This window comes from Chrysoperla carnea, chromosome 2, assembly GCF_905475395.1.
Source record: "Chrysoperla carnea chromosome 2, inChrCarn1.1, whole genome shotgun sequence".
Lineage (NCBI taxonomy): Eukaryota > Metazoa > Arthropoda > Insecta > Neuroptera > Chrysopidae > Chrysoperla > Chrysoperla carnea.
Window position 1 is genome coordinate 50,807,898 of NC_058338.1, and position 26,704 is coordinate 50,834,601.

At 28.0% G+C, this 26,704-nt stretch overlaps 1 protein-coding gene across 1 annotated transcript in view; it reads right to left on the bottom strand.

Annotated features, from left to right (window-relative positions):
• LOC123292751 (nose resistant to fluoxetine protein 6) overlaps window positions 1-26,704 on the bottom strand; it is a 58,257-nt gene that overhangs the window by 2,916 nt on the left and 28,637 nt on the right. Inside the window, exons 2-6 of the mRNA XM_044873465.1 lie at window positions 2,505-2,908; window positions 1,793-1,968; window positions 1,553-1,716; window positions 667-756; window positions 419-586 (exon numbers count right to left, since the gene is read on the bottom strand). Of these exons, the coding sequence (XP_044729400.1) occupies window positions 419-586; window positions 667-756; window positions 1,553-1,716; window positions 1,793-1,968; window positions 2,505-2,908 (1,002 nt within the window). The remainder of the gene's footprint in view (window positions 1-418; window positions 587-666; window positions 757-1,552; window positions 1,717-1,792; window positions 1,969-2,504; window positions 2,909-26,704) is intronic.

Here is a 26,704-nt window from a genome sequence, read left to right on the forward strand (position 1 = left end):
TGTCATCGTTGCAGGCGTAAATTACGCGATTGCATATGATTTAGCACCTCTTTAAATTCAATAAAAATCGGGAACTTTGGCATGGAATATCTCGAAAACGTAACTCAGGCGAGATTTGTGCCCATGAAGACATATTTGTTCAGGATACGATTTTCCATATACAGTTGTCCGGGATACCATTTGAAGTAAGGATTTAAAATTGAACATTAGTTGTATAATCCGTAATGAAATTGCTACCCTTAGCTTATATTTTTTAAGGCAACCCAAAACTATCAACGTTCTTGCCCGGGATGTTTCAATTTAAACACTAAGCTTTTGCAATAGTTGAAGTAAATTATCGGTGGTAAGCATGATCAGAAATCTAGTAACTGGGATCCTGTGTACATGCTTCAATTTTGATACCAACTTTGAATTTTACCTGAATATTTAAAAATAATAATACACGTGTGACCCAAAATAACCCAAGCCATACTAATGGCACGTAATCCATGAATTGTTGGAATTGTATCACTACCAACACTTTGATCGCAGATTGTTTTTAAATTCGCTCGAACGGAAAATGCTAAAAGAATTTCTGTTAAAATATCTAAAACAAAAATTAACAAGTATTTTTAATATTTTGAAAAAATTATTATAGATATATATATTTATTTTTATAATATTTACGTGGTGTACAAGTATTAATATTAAAGTTTTCCCTAGAACTTTCATCAGATTCTGGAAATCTTTCATTCACAACGTATCGTCCACTTTTACCTATAAAAGTAATCGAAATTAATTGCTTTCTGGTTGAAAAAGTAAAATTATAATTTCTTTCTGGTTAAAACACATTTTTTGACGAGTCTAGTTATTTGAAAAACAAAAGTTATTTAATAGCCAGTACACATTTTTTGATACTCTAATAGAACTGTGGAAAGTCCTCGATGATTCGAGTGGTATGGTGCCCCTAAAACTATTGCGCGTTTTATAGAATAGCTCTCTTAACCGCCACTTTTGCGGGACAAATTTTAGAAATCATTTCTCCCACCTCGATAAAATTATATTAAAAACGCGCTCTTAAAGGAAATAAATTTTAAAACTAGCGATATGTTTCAATATTATAAGGATTACTCCAATTTTAGCAGAGAATCAATTGGACCCAAAACACCAATCGTGACGCGAACAAAGATGTAACTTTTAAACCTGATAAAATTCAAGATACTATTACTTCTCAAATATTTCCAACGAAAGTTTTTCTCAATTTTTCACGAATTTAGAAGTTTCAAAAATAATGAAATTTTAAGGATTCTGTTTTTTGTCATTTAGCAACGAAGCTCAAAAAAGTGGTACCTAAGCCCTGAAATTTATTTTTATAGGAAATTTTCTAAGCCACCAATTAATGTTTTGTATTTATTTTCAGTGCTTCTGTTAATGTCATTTTTGCACTCGTTTAAAACTAATAGCGAAATGCAGATTGATGAGGTTTTCCACGTTTCATTAGAATACCAAAAGAAAGTCATATATCAAAATCCAGTACTTGAGTAAATTTCTCGATAATAGTTTTTAATCATACCAATTTCTAAAGTGATGTGTTTTTCTAATTGATGCTCTGCTTGCGTTAAATCATAAGTGGTACAATTTAAGTTTAACATTTTTTTCTTATTAGCTTGTTTAATTAAATGATAATCGTAAACTGTTCCAGCCAATAATAAAATTCCGACTATTATTGAAACGAATCTATAATAAAGAAATAATTATTTGCCAAAATCGTTCTCAAACAGACCTCAAAAACAGATTTAAAAAATTTATTTACACTAAAATCCAAAAGACTTTATCTTGAAACATATTATAATATTGATGTTGGGATCGGACTTCGGCAACCACAATTTCAGACGGTTTAACATCAGACGCTACTGTTTCGACAATCATTTTTACTTCATTGTCTGTGCAACTAATTGGTAGACATAAGCCTAATTGAATAATTCGTAACTGAAAAAAATTCAAAAATATAGTATACCTAGCAAGTAACTGATTACTGGCGCCCATGGACATTATTTGAATGGACCAAACTTTTTTTTTCTTGGGCGATTATTTATAGTACACATTTGTTTGACTATTCTGCTGTTATAAATAATAAACTTACAAAAATTAAAAATTAAGGGTGCATAAAAATAAACACAAGATTTGAATAAATTTAGGTAGAAGATACTTCGCTACGTCCTCAATTTTTTTAAGAAGCGGATGATCTAACAATAAATTTAGCTCCTTAATTAATAAATTGGTATCATATACTTTTTTAAACAACATTAGCAACCGTTTTACAAAAAGAGAATTTCCTTTAAAAGTTGCGGACTATTTTTTAATCACAATAAATTTGCGTCATTTGTGTGGTAAAGTATTAATAATGCGTGGAGATTGTTGAATATTTGGCCAAGCTTGGAAACCAAAACTGGCCAAGAACACTTAGTCCATCTAAGTAATGTTTGGAATTGACACCTTATTGACACCAGAACTAAATTACTTACCCTGGGTGTTACATCCTGAGTGGAATTTAATAATAACCGTAACGCAAAATAGCTTGGAACAAAGTTAGGTAACGATTCATGCTGTAATTTTCCATGTTGGTATCCCACCGTTAAACTTGGACTTATTTTAGATTTTTTAGTTTCCGTTAATGAAGCCTCTCGTCTAGCTCGATCATTTTGATTTAAATTCATTGGTGAGACAGTCGCAGCATTAATTATTCCAGTATAATTTTGTGCGTGAATTATATTTGAAATAATTGATACAACAGTTGTTTTAAAAGGATTTGATCCTTGTGGAGTTCGTGCTGATTCTGGTACAATATTTAAACATTGTGTTTGAGATCCAGTCCAATAGTTATTACCCCAAAAAAATCCAGATGTGTATCGCCCATTGGAATCATCCACTGTAACAATAAAACTTTATATTTAATGTGCTTTGTCCATTAAATTGTAAATAAAAATTAACAGCTAATTAAAACAAATAAATCTTTATTATATAAAAAATAACTGCTTCATGATTGAAAATCAGTCATAAACTAGATAAATATGGACAAATCAATTCAAAGGTGAACGGGAACACTAACAAACAGTTATAGGAAAAAATGTTCCCTTAATCAAACGGATAAAGTAGGAGAGGAATTTTAGTTTAAATATATCGGTTCGAGTCGACTTTTAAAACAAACAAAGAATTTTGGTAAAGTTTGTTTATAATATTCCAGACATATAATAATTCTTAGAAGCTGAGTCGTATTGAAGTCAAAATTAGGTAGTATTTCAATTCATAATACTTTCCGTTTTTTTGTAAAAATATTGATAGTTAAGTGGAAAAGAGCATAAAATGAAACGTCATCCATAGTCGTATCATATTGACGTTAGCAACATATACTCTATCCCATTAAAATCACTTATATTTAGCTGGCTCATATTATTGAGTTGTGTGGGTACTAGTGATTTAAATGGGATAGAGTATTTATCAACATGAAAAATATAATTAGAGCTATGGATGACCTACACTACCTGAAAACAGGTGTAAAAAAGAGCATTTATCTTCAAGAACATACTGAATCTTCCAGTGTAAATTCAGTTGAAGTATAGGATTATCGGAAACCCAAGATTATCCGAGATTAGAGCTGACATACAGACAGGCAAGCAGACACTTGAATTTTATGAATATGCGGGGTGTCCGAAAAGTACCAGGCACGATCGTTGATGCTAACAGGCCTCAAAATTTTTACACCAAAATTTCTCTGCCAGGAATCGAGTACGCGGTATAACTTTAAAAAAACAGCTTTTGAATGCAAAATTGGCAGAGGCCTTTACGTATCAAAATTTTAGCTCCATAAGAATCAATAATAATGTCCGGTACCTACTTTAAAGACACCTTCGAGTTTTTTCGCCAGGCATAGATTTGTATAATTACTAGTCGCTACTCGATCTTGCTTCGCTGGATGATACGTCAGAAAATTAAAGAGTCAGTTGGTATTTTGTATTGCAATATGCACGAAACAAAGAATTTAAAACTTTACGCAATTACTCTATTTTAATACGAAAATAAGTTAATAACAGATACAAATCATATTTTGTCTGCCAAAAATATTGCTTCAATGTATTGCTTTGTTGTTGTTGTTTTTTTTTTTTTTATTATAAATGCGAAAAACGCTTTTCTCGACTTTACCAGGTGAAAAAATGCAAAAAACGCTATCTTTCATAGAATTCCTTGTTTTACCCGACCAAATTTTTTGCTTTCCGATAGCATGGACTATGTTATTGTTTGTTGCTATTGTCTCTCGGTCTATGTATTACATGAATCCTTGTTAAACACTTTGTGCAGTAAATTTAAAAATAATATAATATCTACCTATTAATTTATCTGTTCATCATCTCATTTGAAATTCATCAATAAGTAGGTATAAACATACAATTTTGTACCTTTATAACAAATTACTTGCACAAATAGTATAGTAATAATAAAAAAACTGTAGAATTATGCAATACTTTCACTTATCATAACTATTATTACCTATAAACTTACTTATTACCTATATAATATTAATATTATTAAACTATCATCAATAATAACATATGATTTATTTAAGTAGACTGATAGCCCAGCAGTTAGCAGCCAGGAATCAGCAGGTACCAACAAGTAATTTGATGTCGATCGAATTCGAAATTTTCATCGTATTTTTTAGAAACTTTTGTATAACTTGGTTTGTGTGTTCAATTATTTTGTTAGTATACCGTTTGGAAGCCATCTCGTTAAGCATTTATAATATATGAAGTAAGAAGAGTTCTAATGGACGTTCTTATGTATAAAACAAAGCAAGAATGTGTTGTCAAACTGCATAGTGGGAGGTATATATTTGTATACGAAATCCGACAATCAGGAATCAGTTCATAAACTAAATGACAATTTAGACAAAAAATTGCAGTTTTATATGGCAGTTAAATGTAAAATATTATGGCATCAAAAGCTCAAATAAGTCAAACTAAAATGTTATTTTGGAAGTCTTTTTAGTCTAAAATAAAAAAATTAGCTAAAAAAATTTTTAATGAAAAGTTTTATTATATATTATAAATAAGTATTAGTAGCTCAGTTGGATGCATTATATTAAATCCTTCTTCATTTAACGCTTCAGCTTAGATATATAATATATGTATGTGAAAAAAATTTATTTTTTACCTATTAGTACAATACTTCATTTAAAAGTTTTATACTAATGATTGGGTTTATAAAATCGTGACCTTGAAACATAAAACGTACAATAAATCTTCCGCTTTTTTTAAAGAATTAATAAATCGCATTTTCTTTCTTGAAATTGCAAGGTATTTATCAATTGTCAACTACCTACATTTGTTTATTTTACTATTTTTGTTGTCAGTCAGTTTTGTTGTCAATGAAATTCTTTTAACATTGTTGAAACACGAAAATCGATAATTTGCGTGTTCAATGTTACAATTTCATTTAGTTACCTCAAGCATACGACTGAAATAATAAAAAACCTGAAGCGTATGATTCATACAAAAATTCTAAAACTAGCTACTGGTCTATAACCAGAGACTAAACTGACTTCTATCAGATTTGATAGACAGATGTTATGTAAATTGTCATATTGTAAATTTCAAACCATTAACTAATTACATATCTGATATATATGAATTATAATAATTATTGTAATAATTTAAATAGAAGATACATAGTTATTTTGATTACATGTGAGTCTTTTTGCAAATGCCAGTGCATATATAATTGAAAAAGATTAAATTTTGCATTTTAGTACATCCTACGATTCTGAGTAACAGTTCGTCATTTCATTTATTACAAGAAATATTTTAGTATACAAATTTGATGTAGTTACCACATGATTTACATTTTTATAGGCTCTATTATTAGTCAAATTGGATTCAAGAAAGCTCAAAATGGATATTAACATTTCCCTTTAAATACTCAACACCGATTTTTTCGCGATTGCAATACTGCTTTTACTTTATATTACGAAGTAAAAATATGCATTCTTCTCCGCCTGATATTATACCTCTTTCAACTTTATTTTTTTCAAACCTTGGAGCCGAAACAGAGTAACTAAATTTGTTTAAAATTACTTTTTCTTCAGTCACTAGCCACTTTATTTATGGCTTGCTATAATTAAAGCGCCCGCTGATTGACCACGAGGTTTTTGTGGCTCGGTAGCATGGCAATCCTTCCTATTACAGTGCCTTTTAGTTGACATGATCTCTGTTTCTAACTTCACAAGTTTATAACTGAACAACATTATTTATAGATAGCATTCGTAGTATCAATATTTTTAAGCGTTACAAACATGGGACTAAACTTAGTATACCTTGATATACTTATTTCATATATACATGGTATAAAAATGCTCCTTATGAAACATTTTTGGGTGAACATCATTGTCAAATTAGGACAAAACTTTGGTGTCCATTTTCTCCTAAACTTTGAAAGTTGAAAATTTGCAAGTAGGTTCAAGTAGACCTTGTGATTCTACTTTCATACTAGACCCACTTGATAATATTAACGAGATGAAAAGGGGAAGGCGTGAAAAATTGTATCTCTAAAAATTCGTGTTAGAATACACACACAGATTTCAAAATAAATATGTTATTTAGAAAAAGACGCAAAATGGGGATAGATGTCTTTGGAATAATTTACAGTGCTTTTTGACATTGAACATTTATCAGTTGTTAATTTGTAAATAAGGCAAATGACCGAAAACTAAAACCAGTATAATTAAAAGTAATAATTACTCATTCGCAGAATTTGGCGTCTTACAATTAGCGTGAGAATATATTATAAAAATTTTAGTTTTCTCTTGTTTGTCTAAATAGCAAATACCTGCAATCTAAAATATATTTTTCATAACTAATATTTTAAGTAAATTTGGTAAAAATTTAGAATCAATATTTATTTAAATAATGATTTAAAAACGTACACAAAAAATTGTAATTTTTGGTTTGTGTAAATATATTAGATCATTTAGTCACTTATACAGAATGTTTTGGGAAATAATTCACTGAAAGTATTGGTTTAAATAGTAGATGCCAATTACCCCACGTTCCCCTGCTTGGCGTTAGTTTTTAGAGCCATCAAAAAGTCAACTTAATTTCATAACCATTTAGATTAGATACTGAGGAATATTTATAATTAGAATTTAATATTTAAAAAAAAAAAAAAAAAGTCAACTTAATTTCATAACCATTTAGATTAGATACTGAGGAATATTTATAATTAGAATTTCAATAAAAAATTTAAATTAGAATAGATTTGGAAAAAATTGAATGTATAATTTCTACCTAGGGGCTGTAGTTTTTTATGTCTAAAACAACGTTATATATTTCGAAAGATGAGTTTTTTGTCTTCAAAACGTATATGAAAAGTATTTTTTGAACATAATATACAAAGTTTTTATTATTTCCATATTCTAAATATTTTGGTGTTAAATAATTTTTTATCAACTGCGTTTACAGAGAACATACTGTCTAATTTTTGGCAAGTTGTAGGTATAGATAATGATAATATTTAGTTTAAGTTTTACTTTACTCGGAAGTGATGTAATAATCTCTTTAAGTTTTTTTAAATACATCATTAATTGATTGGTTCATCAAGCAAATATTTAATTTTCTTATTTAAATATTGTCAGAATTCGTCCATTAAATATTTTTGTTAAAAATTAAAACAAATCGATGGGGAATATGCATGAATTTAGCACCGAGTTCTTAAGGCAAACATAGTATACTAGCTTGATACCCGCCCGTTTCATTGGTCTTAAAAGTAAAAAACACCGCTTGATAGCCTCCACCTCTCTTGATGTGCTCAATTTTCAATTTTGTTAAATGTATCAGAAAAGTTGACCATGAATGCTTTGACATTTACTATTATAAATTTTTCCAGAATACTTTTCCAGAATTTGGTGCAGTCCGCCACCAAATTAGCAAAGAGTAACATTCACTAGCTAATTCTTACTGATGATGATTACTTGGTAGTCGAAAATACGTATTTTAAAAATACAAAAAACTGATCTAGGAAATTGGGGCAAAAATCGAAATTTATTTTGACATATCCTAGAGTTCTCATTTATTATCTTCGATAATATTTATATTGTTTTTAATATATTTGAAGACATTTAGCTAGTGGGAATATTGCATATTATTTTAATTTAGCAATAACTTTTTCCTCAAATACAAGGTCTATGTCTATGACAAATTCGCCATTTTTCAATATCATGAAACTTATCTTTTTATAGGAAAACTCGTAAAAGTGAATTAATTGTTATTTATCATTTGTAACCCAAGGATAAAATTATTATGCTATTAAAATGTATTAAAAATAAGTAAGTGCTTGGCTGTTTAAAGTTACTTAATTACAACAATTTTTTTTTAATTGTAAAACGACGATACTACAAAACTATTGTAATCGGGCTAGATGAAAAGTTTAGCTTACACCTTCTCTACTCTTCAAAATGTGATATTTCGTATTTCAAAGAATTTTATTATAGTTTTGGCCGAAATAATAATGTGGGAAATCTCTTAATAACTTTTTTAGGTTGTAGCTTTCTGAAATATTACCTAAATTTTCATTTTTTTAGAATTTATGGTTTCTGGAAAAATTAATGAAAAAGTATCTTCCATTTTACAAAATTTGGATAGATTCCCATAGACTTTAAACACAAATAAAACAGATAGTAAGTTTTAGGTAGCTTTAAATTCTATAAGGTACAGCATTCACTAGCGAACCGACTTATCGAGCGGGTTTGAACTTTTTTGAAGTTTTTTCATGAAAATTAAGAAGCCAAAAACTATGAAACTTTATAACACAATTATATTTTTTCATTTAATTTTCATCAAGTAATATTCAAATGAGTTTTTGAGTTATCGTGTTGACAGCAGACGGACAGGCAACTTGAAACTAATTAGATGATTTTATGAACACCTATATCAAAATTTGTTCGTAGCATCAATATTTTTAGGCTCTACAAACTTGGGACTAAATATTGGGATATATTTTATATATACATGGTATAAAAAATGATGAGTTCCACAACAAAATTTTAAGTACTTTTGTGGATTTGGTTTTAAAAGTCTTTTGAAACAAATTTTTGTATAAACCTTTTTTCAAACATGTCTTTGAAAAAAAAACTGGTACTCAAATACTGTGGTGAAGGTATATTAGACGTGTAGTTAATAAAACGAGAATGTAGAGCTCTTGTGATATAATTGGCAGGGTTCTTATTTAAAATCATGTATTTGATAAAAAGTGTTAAGTCATTATACTAATCTATTACCTATGTACTGATGGATGTCACGTTGATATTGTTCATTTTTATAATGGATGATTCTTTTATATGTCTCTGAATTATTATGTAATATCTAATTTGTTGCTCATACAACAATAATATAACTCAGAGGCGAATTAAATGTCGAGAGTGCCCTATAGGCAAGCATCTGCGTAGTACTTATACAATAACTAGCTTCTTTGTTTAAAAACTTCCACGTGCATCCCTTTGTAAAATACCTGCTTAGTTTGCCTTACGGATTTTCTGCCTCTGATGTAACTGCTAATACAGTCAAAATAGGCTACTAAAATATTACCACGAGGCGAAAGGGGCGGCCTGGCATCCGACGAGAACATAGGTTACCGCATCGTATGGGGTTTAAGAAGTAAGAATCCAGACATGAGAAAAGCCCTGATATTTTGCACACGAAACTCCTGTTAGTGTCTACACTGTTAGAGATATCTCAATAAAACGGTAAAGAGTTTCAAAATAGTCATTTTTTGGAGCTTTTCCTTTTAATTCGGCCAGATTGGATCAGATTTATATTTAGTTGTAAAACGTTTCAGTTTTGGATAAAAATTCGTTTGAAAATACCAAACATCCCACTTCCAAAAAACCTCAATTTCTCGTTTGTTCCAATCCATCATAAAACGGTATTCTCAAAATAAGCTTTTAATGCCTAGGAATGATCAGTTTTGGCTACGAAAGAAGAAGTTATGAATGGCTTTTATTTCTTTCACTCATGTATTTAAATAAAAGTAAAATTAAAAAAAATATTTAAACGTGAATTTTCCATGAATGATAATTTAAATTAGACTCTGTCAAAATAATTTTAAGCGTAAAACTGAAAATAAATTTTATACAGGCAAGGTATGGATCATTTCCTACATGGTAATTGAAAAAAGTAGGTTATATATGTTAGCATGCAAATTAAAGATTTAACTATCAATTAAACCAACAAATTATTAGAATTAAATATCTACCAATGTTATCAAACAATTGTTTCCTTTATAAAATTGTTTATTCTTAACAAATAATGTTTTTGTATATCTGTGTTTTTGTGTAAAAAAAAGTCTTTTTGTTTATGTATATCTGTTTGGGACAAAATAAAATATATACAAAGTTCAGTTAATTAACTGTTCACAAATTAAAGTAGACCATTTTAAATGTTTAAAAGTTTTGCCCCAATTTCAATTAATTCCAATCTCCGTTAAAAATGATCAGATATGAATTATGCTATAATTTATTTGAAAGCTTATATTAAAATTTTTAGTATATGAGTAGAAGGGCTATGAGAGAGCTTAAACAAAATAATGATACACAAAAAGGGCAAAACAATTTAAAATTTGGTATCACCCCATACTGATCTCTACCGAGGGTTGAGAAATTGAGGTCAATGACAAATATACGTACTTACCTACATTCTATGCATGTAAGTATGTATATTTTTTTACCTCGTATTTTCCAAACCCATTCGTCTTAAAAACCCAAGAATCTTTAGATAGGTGCTTAAAAAAATGACAAAGTACCGGATTTTTCCTGCAAAATAGTAATACGCTAAATTATTTCGGTCCTCATATGACTAGTCAAATTAGCAACAAAATATTCATTGAATTTAAATCTAAGTTAAGAATAAAATTAATGTTATGAATAAAAAATAATATTTGTATCACGTAAATGTTTTTTAATGCTTTAAAAATATCGTAAAAGTTAAAATTTATACGGCAATTTGAATAGTTTTTGTCAAAAACCAAAGTTTTTTTTATATTTTCTTTTTGGAAAGCGCCGTAAGATCTAGACAGAATCTATGATAAATTTTCTTCATGATTTTGAATTTTTTAAGCTCAATCACCGATTAATTTTTGTACAATTAACATTATTGTGTTATATACTAATGTGTAATATAGATACTAATCTTCCATAATTGGTACCTACTGTATTAAAAATCACAATTTTAAAATGAAATAGTTTACAATTTTGTCCCACAACTGTTATTTTGTGAAGACTTTGAACTATCATTTACCGTAAAAAATGAACATATCCACAGTGCTTGCTCAAACAGTCAAACTACTTTAATAAAAAAAACCACACCTGTCGAGTAAATCTGTCTGAATAAAGGAAATTAAAAGAGCATTACAAAAATATTTATAAATTATATGTTTAAATTTAATTAGGAATAAAAAATTGGTTTAGGAATAAAAAGTTAATATAGTATAATAAGAGAGTTTTTTAAGTGCCGGGAAAATAAAAAGCCTAAAATAAAATAAATATTTAAAAAAAATAAAAAGCCCGACTTCTTTAAATAAAATTAGAAGAGAACCAGTCGTTTACAAAGCGACTTTAACAGTCGAGGCCCATTAAAATCTAGCCCAGCTCAAATCTTCCCAATAATTAGCCCCTACTGTTAAAATCGCTATGTAAACTACTGGACTTGTTTCTTTCTTTTCAGATTTTATTTAACGCAGTCGGGTTTTCCATTTTTGAATTATTTATTTTATTAATGAAATGGGTTGCAGTTCATCAATTGTTATATTTTTGAGTTACCAATTCAAAACTAGAAAGTATCTACATTCTACACCTTCTTAATGTGTTCCTCTTTTTGCAGGATATTTTTAATGATATATTTAAAAATTAAATAATAATTGTAGGCAGATAAAACTTTAACTACCAAATTAAAATGCATAGGTACTGATTTTTGTGATTCATAGGTTTAGTTAGGAATTATACAACAGGAAAAAATGTTTTTTGTATTTATTTTGCAATAATTTTTATTTAATTTCATTTATTTATTATTTATTTATTCAATCATATAATAGTTAGGTGTTTTGTTTTTATTTTGAATGCAATGAATAAATTGCAGGTTATAAAACAGTTTTCATCGTTTTTATTTTATAAGATTTTACTTTCAACTATCTATTTATCAGCTATAGTGTTATACCACCACCTATTTGAAGTTAATTTTATTGTTTTATGATATGAGAATACTAATAATGTGGTTTATTAGGCTATTAAAAAGATCAATCATTGGTTAACATTTATTTTGTGTTACGTAAATATCGAGGGAGATAAAGTTGTAGAAATGATCATAGAGTCATAAAAATTTTGATCATTATTCTGTATGAAGAAGAATTTAGAATCATTAGCATTCTAAAAGTAAAATTAAAAAAATTGCTTTTTTTTTGTATGTTTTCTCTAAAATTTCAAAATCGAAATTTGTGAATTTGTGATTTATCTATTTCTTTAAATTTTAGAGAATAATTACAAATTTAGTTTAAAAGTAAAATTTGGAAAAATTGATACAAAAATTATACAAAATTCTGAATTTATTATGAATCTCATATAAAAAATTAGCCAATTTAAGCCTAGGAAAAAAAATATTTTTTAGAAAGAATAACTAATCTGCCAACTCGTTTTTACAAAATGGTAAAATGGTTCGCGCCCCTTGTACTAACTAGCCAATGATAATTTTAGAATCATAAAATAAAATCGCTTTAAAAACGACAAATTCGTATAAGTGATTTTTATACCCTGTAGGATATGAAATATACATAGTATATTAACTTAAGTTCCAACTTTTGGTATAGGTGTTCATAGAATCATCTGATTAGCTCATTTCCGGTTTTCTGTTCGTCTATCTGCCCGCAAACACGATAACCCAAAAACGAAAAGAGATATCAAGCTGAAATTTTTATAGCGTGCTTAGGACGTAAAAAGTGAGGTCGAGTTCGTATATGAGCAAAATAGGTCAATTGTATCTTGACTCCGTATCTTGTAAACCGTTAGAGATAGAACAAAAGTTTAAATGTAAAAAATGTTTCTCTTAAAAAAATAAACAACTTTTGTTCGAAACATTTTTTTGTAAACATCATTGTTTACTCACTAGGGCGCTAATTAGGTGCAAATTTTATAGTATGTATTAATATGGGAATATCAGTTATGTGTGTCTATTTAAGAGTGGATATCTTTTTTTATTTACGTGACGTTAAAAAACAAACGATTGCGTCATCAAAATTGTCTATATACATGGTATTTCAACAATGAACTCAGTCAATTGTTTGTTTTTACTTGTTTTAATTTAATTTCTTATTATAAATTCATTCTTTAAAAATCTTTTGATCTTTGTTACGTTTTATCATTTTGTATTAACAGCTATGTTAAAAGAATATTAATTTCTAATTTATTAAAATTGTAACGAAAGTTAAGATTAGCACACAAATGTTTGTAAAAATAAAGATTCAAAATGCATAATATGAAAGTTTTAGATTAGAAATTATTATCTACATTATCTGTATATATGCATAAATGACCTCATTTTATATTATGACATAATGTCAAAACATAAAACTTCTCAATATATAAAACTGATTTGTTAAAAACATACTTATATAGACAAAAATTTTAGAGACTTGTAGAAAGTACTCGTATTAAAAAAATGGATGTAAAACAACTTCAATTCTGGGGATCCGAGCGGTAATACATTTTTTTTTTAAAGAAAAGTTGATAAATTCCACCTTGGAAACTGAAATGGATACTCGGGTACCCGGTTGTTGATCGGACGGTTAATCCACAGGAAAAATGCTTTGTCTTTCTTGAAAGTCAGGGATATTATTTGTCGGAGGAGTAAATATACTGGACTAGGGTCTTTTCGTAACAAAAACCAGAAATTGAAAAGAAACTGTTTCCTACAAAAACAAAAAATTATTCTGGCACGCTGTTCAAAAATTTGTATACTCAGGAACAGGAAAAATATGCTTTTGAGGTAAAATTGTAAAATATTGAAAACTAATTTTCTAATTTTGAAATAGGTAATCAATCTAATTTTTTAAATTATGATTTCAATAAACTTGAAATGTATAATATTAAAACAATAGGGCACGTGAAATAAATATTTTATTTACCTGCGTATTAATGAAATACTGTCCTTTTTTTACAATAAAAATAATTAATAAAATATCTATACGTATTGTTTTGTAATACCTATTTTTATTAAAAATTATTGTAATGATTAGGTACTTCAAAGAAAAAATATTGACACCTGTTTATTTGTAATCATGTAATTGATTTTTAATATGTTTACGACACATATGTTAAAAATCCATTGTTTTAATAATTTTGTAACATTATTTAGAGGTAAATTATTATTTAGAAAAATTGAAATGGTCGAATGCATGAAGAACGAGATTATAACGGAATGCAGAAGAAAATTGAATAAATAATAGTTTAAAAAATTAAAAAGATGCTTTCGTAACAAGCTGAATTAAAAGGTACAAAATAATTTCTTTAAATTCAAAAAAATCATGTTATCGTAAAAAAGCGTGAGGTGCTAAATTTCAGTTATTGTAAAAATTTTATAGACAGATAATGGTTAAAGTAAAGTCATTATAAACTATCTTAAAAAGCACACCATTCTTTTTTACGATAAAATGATTTTTTTGAATTTAAAGAAATTATTTTCTACCTTTCAGTTCAGCTATTTACAAAAGCGTGTTTTTTAGTTTTTTTAAACTATTATTTATTTTGTGTTTTTAGTTTTTGAGACTATTATTTATTTATTAAAAATTCAGTATAAATATGGTGGGAGCGCCAATAAATATATATATTTCAGATATGGAAATCATTATTCCTGAAAATCCTGATCAAGATAATTAAATAAACTTATTAAATTATTGTATTGTCATCGGTCCTTGATAAGTATGCTAAATTTCATTAATCCGACGTTTTGAAGGGGATCAAAATCATGCTTAAAGTTTACGTTACATTCTAACGTGCGGTAATTAATTCAGTACCACACTAGGGGGCGGTAATGAACTATTTGTTCCCCCGCATACTAAGTGAGATAAGTATTTCTTATTTTACGGGCGTAGATAAAAGCATTAACAGCCTCATCTGATAGACGGTCTATTATTTTGTTGATAATGTTTTCCGATAACAATTTTTCAAGAGTAGCCGTTAGCTGGCCAGTGGACTATTAAATTTTTAGTTATGTGAGTGTGACTGGTTTTGTCTGTGAGCTGTCTGAATATCTGAATTTGATGTCGTCTTCATTATTTTGGTTGTAGAACCGATATATCAAATACAAAGAAATATATTTTAAAAGAAAAATGTTTGCATTTCAAATTACGTACTATCCTGTATTATCTTCAACAATATTTTTATTTTTTTTAGCAGTAAATTTTATGGTATCTCTAAAATGACCTTATTTAAAGTCAAGGAAATTTTATTAAAAATGGTAAACAAAAACTTTAATTAATCCTACCATTTATTTTCCTTATGAAAATTCCAAAAAGAATTAACATTTTAATTTTTAATTACAGAATAATTTTAACCGACTTCTCTAACCAAAAGAAGGATTTCTATCTGTTTTATAACTTTCTGATATTTATGATCCTTATTTTAGGGTAATATTTACTAATGGGAAGATTTTAGTACCGGGTGTCTATTATATACCAAGTTTTTGTTTTTTAAATAACTTTTAAATATAAGCATAATCGAAAAAATAGCTGAGATAATTTTGACGAATTTGATATTGTTTTGGTACTTTTTGTATAATATATATCGATTATAGAACTATTATTGATTATAGACATTTTCCATATAAATGAGCTATTTGGTTAAAGCTGTTAATAATGAAATTGTTGATAGAAATATTTAATTGAAATTATTTGGTTTGTAGTTTTCACATATATTTATGGTGTTGAATTATGTAGTTTATAACTTTGAACGTAAATACCTTTTTTAGATAAGATAACATACGAGTTTAACACGAGTTGTAAAAAAAATTGAATGGCAGAATATTAATAGAATAATAAATCCATACTAATATTATAAATGCAAAAGTAACTCTGTCTGTCTGTCTGTCTGTCTGTCTGTTACTCTTTCACGCCTAAACGGCTGAACGGATTTTGATGAAATTTGGAATGGTGATAGATGATAACCTAGAAATGGTCATAGGCTATAAATAATCACGCTATCGTTCTTAGAGGGTAGGCAGTAGGCAGATAACTAAATTGAGTTAGTGATTTTTAGTCGTTTTTGTTGGGACTTTTGCTCTTTCACGTCTAAACGGCTGAACAGATTTTGATGAAATTTAGTAAGGTAATAGATGGTTACCTAAAAACGGATATAAGATCAAAATGATCACGTCATCGTACTTAAGGGGTAGGAAGTAGGCAGAAAACTGAATTGAGTTAGTGATTTTTTTATGGTTTTTGCTGGGAGTTTTGCTCTATCATGCCTAAACGGCTGAACGGATTTTGATGAAATTTAGTTAGGTGATAGATAGTAACCTAGAAAAGGATATGGAATATGGGGGGAGGGGTGAAAGTGGGAATGTTGCCCAGCAAAGCGGGTAGTTCACAGCTAGTAGTTCATATTTGTAGCGTAGCTTTTCGTTAAGATTATAAAATGGGGATTTTTTACTAAAAATTTGGATTCAATGATGAAGGTAATTCAATTTTACTTTTTGTACATGAAAAATTAAACGTGTCATACATCGTGGCAATTATATATAATTACCAAGTACCATTATTAGGCTACTTGGCATATCATATTTGTTATCTGGCACCTAAACGTTCCTTACAATGAATACAGGGTGTCCCACAAAGCATGCATCGTAAATTAAATGAAAAATATGGTAAATTTTTTACTTTGATTGAGTACATTTTAATGGTTTTTCGAAATAATTTATGCGAGGCTTAGTTGAATGTTGTCTCCATTTTAAGTTAAAATATAAACTTACACACTGTATCAAAGGTCAACAACGAGGAGTGGGGATGTGTTACAAATCCGTTTCATGACTCCCAAAACAAAATGTATGTGGTTTTGGAGCTGGTTACAAAGCAGGTCGGTGATATAAAAGCTGGGGCTCATTTTAGCAACTTAGAGGAGATTCTCAGACGAAAACGGGTTTTTTGACCCTTTTATAACTCTGTACATCTGTACGGCTTCTCTAGCTTAAGCTCTGGGATTGAAAATTGAAATGCTGATTAGTTTGTTTTAATGTGCGCTTTTGGGGGTATCAAGTTGCTAACCTTCCCTTTCCCTTTTTTTATTCCACATAATCACGTTTTTTCATGGAATTTAAGGTACGGCATACCACTATAGACACTCCAAACTAAAGGGTTGGAAAATGGTACGTGTGTTCAGTTAGTATAAAATATATGCTTTTCGGGGGGTATCAACTTCCTAGACAACATTTCCTCTGTTTTATAGTGGAAAATCATGTTTTCTCTCGGCTTAGCATTTTTTCATATCTCTTGCTTCAAACAACAAAATCATGAGGTTTGAAGAAATTAAATTTCAAATTAACTTTGCTTAGTCCACTTTTATTTATTTAATATTTTAAATTATTAAAATATTAAATAAATAAAAGTGGACTAAGCATAGTAAATTGGAAATTTAATTTCTTCAAACCTTATTATGGAGTTCCACAAAGTAAAGCTCTCTACAATTAATTTACAAAATCATGTTTTAAAGTAGTTTTGGTTGCTGACATTTCATGTTTTTGACAAAAGACAAAAATTCCATTTTAATGAGAAGCATAAAAGTAAGAAACATTTAATAAAAGGGAAAATATGACTTTAGCGATGGAATTATTATTCTCAAGAGTCTTGAGTGGAAATGTTGATACCCATGTAAATTTCAGTACTGTTTTTATACCAGGTACTTATATATGAAATATGCCAAGGTATATTAAGTTTAGTTCCAAGTTTGTAACGCTTAAAAATATTTATGCTAAGAAACAAATTTTGGTATAGGTGTTCATAGAATCATCTAATTTGTCCATTCCCGGTTGTCTGTCTGTCTGTCGTCTGTCGTCTGTCCGTCTGTCATCAAGATTACTCAAAAACTAAAAGAGATATCAAGCTGAAATTTTTATAGCGTGCTTAGGACTTAAAAAAGAGGTCAAGTTCGTAAATGAGCAACATAGGTCAATTGGGTCTTGTACATCACTGTTTATCCGTGAAGGCGCAAATTGTACTATATGGAAATATAATCAGTTATATATGTGTGACATATATGTATGTGTAATGTGATAGAGCAATCAAGACTGTCTATACATGGTATTTCAACAGTTAACTCAGTCAATTGTTTGTTTTCACTTGTTAGAAGATAATATGACCTTTATTTAAGACCATGGTTGGTGGGATTTTATGATTTTTCGTAAGATATTATTTTAGTTTTTGTAAACAAAACACATAAATTTTATAAATACTAAATTTAATTGAGCAACGTTAAGTTAGTTGCTATAATAATTTTGTTTCTTTAATGTTCAGTAGTACCTAATAACAGTAATTAGTATGTTTATTATTACAAAAAAATGATGGATTTAATAATTGTACAATATGAGTTAGTACTGAAATAATAATAAAAATATTATTATTATTATATTTTTATTATAACAATATTGAAGAAATATAATATAAATAAAAGTTTTTTGATATTTAAGTAGACAGTTTTTTTTTTTCTAAGAGAAAGCCATTTATTGTTTTTGTAAAAATACAGTTACTTATGGTTGACAAGAATTATTTAAATCGAGGACATTGATTAATTATTTAATTTCATCAAAAATTTATAATTTGATATTAATTATGAAATTGTTCTTTAAAAAAATTTTTCATTCTTGTGTTAACAATGTGATTTATTTTTTTTGGAAAATTTCAAAATAGACTTTGAGAAGATTAATATATTAAGTGAAATTTCAAACTTGTTTATAACGAAGACAAAAAGTATATTTGATGATGATGATATTTGACTTACAAAATCCAAAAAATATTCAATTGATTTAAATTGACGCAAATTACGTTAAGACCGTTAAATTATTGCATATTGTCGTGACATACGATGGTTCTTTTTCTGCTTCTTTTTTCTTTTTAGGGTGTTAAATACAACATTAGTTTTGATTGAGAGAAAATTTGAAGAATAGCGATCGCAATTTAAGTCCGATTTCAATATAATTTGGTATTAAGAAGGGTTTTGGTATTTGAAAGGTCAAGTTTCTTAATGAGAAAAATCGAAAGATAAACAAGAAATGGGGGGGGGGGGGGGTGTCTTGCACAAAGTGCAAAATTTTGAATTTTTTCAATATAAAAAATGATTTTGAATTTTTAAGCAAAAAAGTACTCTTGATTAAGCAAAAAAGTACCGTGATTTTTTCTTTAGACGCTGGAAAATTGGAAAATTAAAAATGTAATATTCGATTTAAAGAAAAATGTTATTTTTTCAATCTCTGGCGGAATTCGTTTAGCTAACGAAGCTCCTGCGTTACGAATTTTTTCTATTCTTTTAAAACGCTGCCACGATTTTTCCAGCACATGTTTAATGATTTATATGACAGAATGAAACATCGAAAAATGTCATAAAAGTTGCAAAAGTTTTTTGAAAATATGTAGCGGATTTCAGTTGGTTTAAAATAAGAACTTATTGAAAGTAACGAAACTTAACAATTTTCTGCCTTCTTAGAGGTAGTTGTTCTCGATCGAAATTATGAAAATGGGGATCACGACATATTAAAAAAATATTAGCATAATAAAATTCAAACCAATTCTGTTGAAACTTGGCACTCATATGTATAGTTATAATTGAAAGACTTACGATGTAACTCATGAAAACAAGAAAATAATTGTAAAATTAAGTTCATACATATAATTTAGCTCAACATAATATATCAATAGTATATTATGTTGTTAGATTCAAGGTATATTACTTTGCGTATTTGCTCAATTTTACTCACAAATAACCAATCAATGATTTATGTTGAGTAAAATTTATAAAACAATATGTAAACAACGGTTAGTCATCTTGTTAAAAGACAATCAGACGAATCAAAATTTCATTTTTACTTTATTCGAAAACAAAAACACATTGACAACCAGTCTTTAGACTACCTGCATTCTGATATGAAACATCCTCATTTACAAGTACTATATTTTACCCTATTATTAAAACTTAAACAAGTGAAAACAAACAATTGACTGAGTTAATTGTTGAAATACCATGCATAGTCAGTGTTGATTTCTTTATCACATAACACATACAAACATGTGACACATACATAACTGATAATCAAGGATAGTACATATAAAATTTCCGCCTAATTGGCGCCCTCACGGGTAAAATAAAGTGGTGTTTACGAAAAAATGATTCAAACAAAAGTTGTTTAATTTTTGATAAGGAACATTTTTTACATTTGAACTTTTGATCTATCTCTAACGGTTTACAAGATGGGTCCTACGGACCCAAGACTTAATTGACCTATGATGCTCATTTACGAACTTGACCTCACTTTTTACGTCCTGAGTACGCTGTAAAAATTTCAGCTCGATATCTTTTTTCGTTTTTGAGGATTGAAATGGACTAATTAGGTGATTTTATGAACACCTATGACAAATTTTTTTCCTAGCATCATTATTTTTAAGCGTTACAAACATGGGACTAAACTTAATATACTATGTATATTTCATATATACATGGTATAATAATGTATGTTTTATGTACGCATTCTCATATAATTACCATCATCTTGCACTAATAAACCAATTTCGTGCATCAAAACACATGGTTCGAACTTGAAACATTAAAATACTAATTATATATTTTTTTTAAATAATGTAATTTTAGGTACAAATATTATTTCCTCGTTTATTTTAAAATTGAAGAAAGTGTTACTAACTTAATGTTATTAAATTATAAGTATTATTACATAAATTTGATTTATATGGTTAACAATGATGATTTATTTAAAAAAATAATACAAAAAAATCATATAACTTTTTTATTTTTCATCATTGTAAGAACTGTTTATGCAATGCAGAAGAAGTTTTTAAAATTCGTTCACGTAATAAATAATTCACTATAGCCTTGTCATACTTAATTTATGACGCTTTATACTTTTGTGTTTATTATCTTTATAATCTTATTAGAGTAATACACTTCCGAATTTGTCGAAATTTTTGTCGTTGATATTGTGTAAAAACGATAATTATTTTGTATTCTAATAAAAATAATTTAAAAAAATTTAGTAATACGTCCACACTTTCGTAATAAATAATTAGGTATAAAAGGTTTATGAAAAAAGTTATTCTCAATTAAAAATTCTGCTTTCCAAAATTTTAGCATTCTGCCAGCTGTTCACTTTTGATATCGAATACACAGGTTGCCGACAAATTAAAAAAGTTAGTTAAGAGTGATTTGACTACTTCAACGTTTAGAAATGTAGAACATTTAGAACAGATGATAAGGGAAACGATTAAAGAAACCACTCCCGAGATATGTATTGTATTTAAAGAACTTTGTAAGGAACAATCACATAGATGTAACCCGAAGGTGGATTCGTTGAAGCAATCACAATAAACCTTTTTCATCAAAAACAGAAATTCTTTTTGCTAATTTTTTATGAAAATATAGGTCGAGTAGAGCCTGTAACTCGAAAATTACGCATTTTTAACAATAAAAACACTATGAACAAAATTTAAAAAAAGTCACAATATTTGAAATATTTTTGGCTCCACCGCACACGTGATCTGTGATATCAATCCGACAAGCAATGACAATAAAACAGTGTCAACAGTAGTATTAATATATCATTACTATCAACTTTAAATGACGTCAACCCGACCTTCGTGTGTTTCCGGATCGTTTTCGCCAATTTGAATATTAATGATTTTCATTGTTTGTTTTCTCAGTCATATGGCTCCAAAAAAATCGGGAAAAAAAATTAGCCCATTTATCAAGACATTTACTTTCATTTAAAAAAAAAGAAAAAGAAAAAAAATGTGAAAAAGGTCTATTGTATTTGTAATATAATGAATGAAAAAAAAAGTTTCTTTATAAATTATTTTATTACATATCATTTATTAAATGTCAGCAAATAAGCATTTGAAGTACGATGGCTGGCTAATTAGGATAACAGATAACGTGCCTTATAAGTAGGATTTGCTCTCTTAAAACGGAATAGTGCAAAGTATAACAAATCACTATTTTGTAGTGACTATTCACTATTCAAACTTAAGAGAGTGCAAAATTTAATTTAAAATTGAAGTGGTTCAAAACATCAAACTTCTTCAATTTGTGGATATATAGGTACACATATGACGTCAAAAGTGAATTGCTGAATGTTAATAATTTCGAAAGCAAAGATTTTTATAAATAAGAACTTTTTTCGTAAACCTTATATTAAAAAAGTTTTCCATATGGAGCCAACTTAAGTTAATACACTGTATATATATTTACCTATACATATTTTTCCTGCTACTTTTGGTCCAATCAGTACAAATTTTTTTTGACGTTTTCATATTTGGCTAGGTGGTTGTAAATCTGTATGTAACTTGAGTTAGTGTCAAGAAGGCATTTGGAGAGGTTTTTCTATTCCTTTTATTTCTCTTTTATGCAGATATTGCATTTGTTTACAAAAAGGAAATTAATTAATAAAAAAGATCTTTTTATAAGAAATATATATAACTTTACTGGCCCTGTTGTTTTTAAAGATTAAAAATTTGTATAGGTTGAATGAAATATTGTAGCACTCCCGATTACCAATTGATGAATATATTAATATTTTTCTAATGTACCAACCACCTTAATGTTAAGCATATTAATCAAGATGTTTTAAAAATAAAATATTTATGCATTTATAAGTGTTTGAAACCGGTAGAAAAGAAAAAGTTATTGACCCTAAACTAATAAATTTTACTTACAGAAATATATACGATTATATGACACTTATAATGCATTTAAATATCTAATTAAATGTCCTACGATTTACTTTATTATAGCCATTTCAGGTTAAGGTTATACACATTTTAGATTTTGTATATATAAATAATTGCGCAATACTGTCTTTGCTCCGCACCAATGAATTGTTCAAGATGGCTCATAAACATTTAAAAAAATTTTATTGTATTAGAAACATTTTTTATATGTATGAAAGACATTGGGCAATAATAGGTGTTAAAAATAGAAATTTTAAGTAATCTAACACTATTTTAGACTCAAGAAAATAAAGATAAATGAAACGAGAACTGAATTGATACAAGGCCGATCTAAATGTATATGATATGTAGTTCCTTAAGAAGAACGTCAAAGCCTAAACATGCTATAAATTTTATAACTTTTTAAAATACCAAGAAATTGATTTAATTTTCAATCGCTTCTATTTTTAACTCCCGACGAACAAAGAGGGGTGTTATGTTTAACGTGCCTGTACATCTGTGTGTCTGTGACATCGTAGCTTCTAAACGGATGAACCGATTTTGATTTTTGGTTTGTTTGTAGAAAACAAGAGAGATTGGGAGTGTTCTAAACTATATTCTTTATACGAGTTGAAGGTTCCGTACCCGATAACAACTAGAAAAGATGTGATGATGAAAAGAGGTGAAACAAACAAAAAATCAAAATCTGTTATTCTGTTTAGGAGCTTGGATGCCACAGACCAATGTGTAGCTCCTAAACAAGAACCCATTTTTTTTTTGGTTTGAAAGTTAATTTGATCGAGAGTACAGTTTTCTTAGCAGCGATACAATTTTTTTTTATGTTTAAAGTGCGACTAAAGGGTTTCGTACCTGATAATAACTAGGAGGTGATGATCTATAAACAGAACAAATTTGAATAGATTTTCTTGAAACATAGGTAAGAACACTCTCAATCAAATTATCTTTCAAACAACCACAGATAACTCGATCAAAACTGATTTTGTGTCGGATGTTTCTTTAAATTTAATTTAAATTTATGTATTATTATTAATACATTTTTTCCTATCACTTTTACTAAATTATAAATACATTTATTTGCGTATTTTTACTAAGTACGTTTTACTAACGGCGATACTAGCTTTTCTTTTTTTAAATGTAATATAAGAAACGAATTTGCAATACTTTAAGATACAAAGGTCTATTACATAAATTTAAGGTGAAATTCAAACATTTATGACGATATGAAAAAAATCTAAGCCAGATTTAGTGTACAACCAATTTGGATAATTCCTTCCAAAATACATTTCTAAAAAAATCTTTCTATCTACAAATCAAATTTAAGAATTTTTAAATATTAATTCAAAAAGACAAAACTAACCATTGTACATCCTGATAGACGGTACAGTGGCTAATGTATCTACTCCGCCTTAAATATTCTTAGCCACTTTTATTATAAGCAGAGCTTATGCTATAATGAAGACCGAAAATATTATTTCATTTTATATAATATTTAAGATGATCACATTTCACATATGGGTTTTAAAGATTCAAACATTATTGAATACCAAAATTCATAAAAATCAAATTATTTAAACAAATTTTTAGACAGCTTAAAAAACACTTTCTCTCTTCGGATGAGTCGTGGAATAAAATATATTAAAATTTTTTTCCTGCTATTAAAGTTAGGTAATTTATGTAGCACTACACAAAAAAAGAAAGATAATCACGTTTTTAGTATTGCAATTAAAAGTAATTGAATACACACATATATATTTATTTATTTCAGCCTGAGAGGAAGTTACTTCCAAAAATTTCAATGCAAGTGGGACTTATATAATTTTTGTTCGCTTATGTCTAGGTTTCGTTTCGTTTTTTTTTTTTTTTTTTTTTTTTTTTTCAATTGCAATTTAATAATACCTTTATTGACTATTTATATTAAAATTTTATTGCAATAATTTTATTTAAATTAAATATGTTTATTGGATTACATTCATAATAATGTTGTCCGTGCAATAAAACGCTTGTGGTACTGCAAAATTTATTACGTATTAGTTGTTCCGTATAATTATTATTAGTTTTATATTTTTTTTGTCGTAAATTAATATTATTTAATTAAAACTATATTAACGTCTTGTTTCATATAAATAAGAATTTATCTTGCTCGGGGTACATTTTTGAAAAAAGAGTTTCCTATTTATTTTGGCGATATAATTTTTTTCATAAGTAGATAGTTTCAAGAATGAAGGCATAGTCCATTGCCTTGTTTTTATATGAGAAACTAAATAATTTTGAATAATGTTTTAATCGACTGTTTTTAAATTTACATAAAATATCATTTCTTCCTTTAGGCTTCTCAAATGCCAAGAAAGTCCATAAATACCGAAATCAAAATATGCAAAAATTAGAGTTTGAATGAAATTTAAAGTTTACATTTTCATTTAAATTTTCTTTAAAGATTGAAGAAAACAATTTTTAACCCCCGAACTAAAAATAAGGGTTGTTATAAGTTTGACCGCTATATGTGTATGTCTGTCTGTGTGTCTGCCAGTCTGTGGCATCGTAGCGCCTAAACAGATGAAATGATTTTGATTTTTTTGGTTTTGTTTGAAAGGTAATTTAATGGAAAGTGTTCTTAGATATGTTTCAAATGCGAGTTAAGGGATCCGTAAAAAAATGTGCCGGGATTTTTTAAATTTTGTTAATTTCTCCTACATATCTCGCGAGTGATTTCTTGAGCCTTTTCCCTTATTATCTCTTCAAAATGGTCTACATTTCTAAACGACCATTAACATTCCTTTTGAACTTTAACAATTTGTGGACACCCTGTATATTCGATGTCAAAAGTGAGGAAGAGCTTTTTATAAGGAATAAATTTTTTTTGTTAACCTTATAATAAAAAGTTTTCTATATGTAGCCAACTTAGCTAGACATCCTATATATGTTTTTACAAAATATAATTTTTGACATTCATTGTTAGAACAAGTGAAGATAACTTCTAACAGTTGATGAACAAAATACTTACAATTTCCGTTTCGTCATATTTGTAGATTAGTTTGAATAGTACTTACCTAAAACAAAACGAAAAGCAAATTAGTTTTTCATTATAAAAATATAAGTTTTTCCTATAATTAATGTATGGAATATAGGTACCAGAGTTAATTGTTAAAGGATAAATAATGTTAACTTTCTTTGCGGACTCAAGTCATTTGTCGGAGTAATTTATCAATTTCTTGGGGCAAATTTTTAAAATAATTTGTTACCTATAATAGGTTGCATTCACCCTTTAAAATCTCGTCATTCTTAACACTCTTAAAATTTCCACTTCCTTTCAGAGCTTTCGTGTTTACAGATAGGAAGCTGTACAGGTGACCCCGTACAAATGATTAAATTAAGGGATTTTATAAATATCACTACCAAAATTGTCCCTTCCATTAATATTTTAGAGTGACTACTATCAATATTGGGACTATGTCCCTTATCGCACGATATTTGTACGCTGGTTGGGAATTAAAACCAAAAAACTGAAACAGACACCAAAATTCGGCATCTAAATTACCTAGGAAACTGCAAATTTTTCAATCGATTCAGGTTGACATGAATTTTGAGAAAATGCAAAAATCTTTTTATAACTGTCAATTTGTATTTTTTGTCAAAATTTAATGTTTTATCATTAAAAATAAAATTGAGTTGTGAAAGTTTTCAGAAAACAGAAATAATTTTT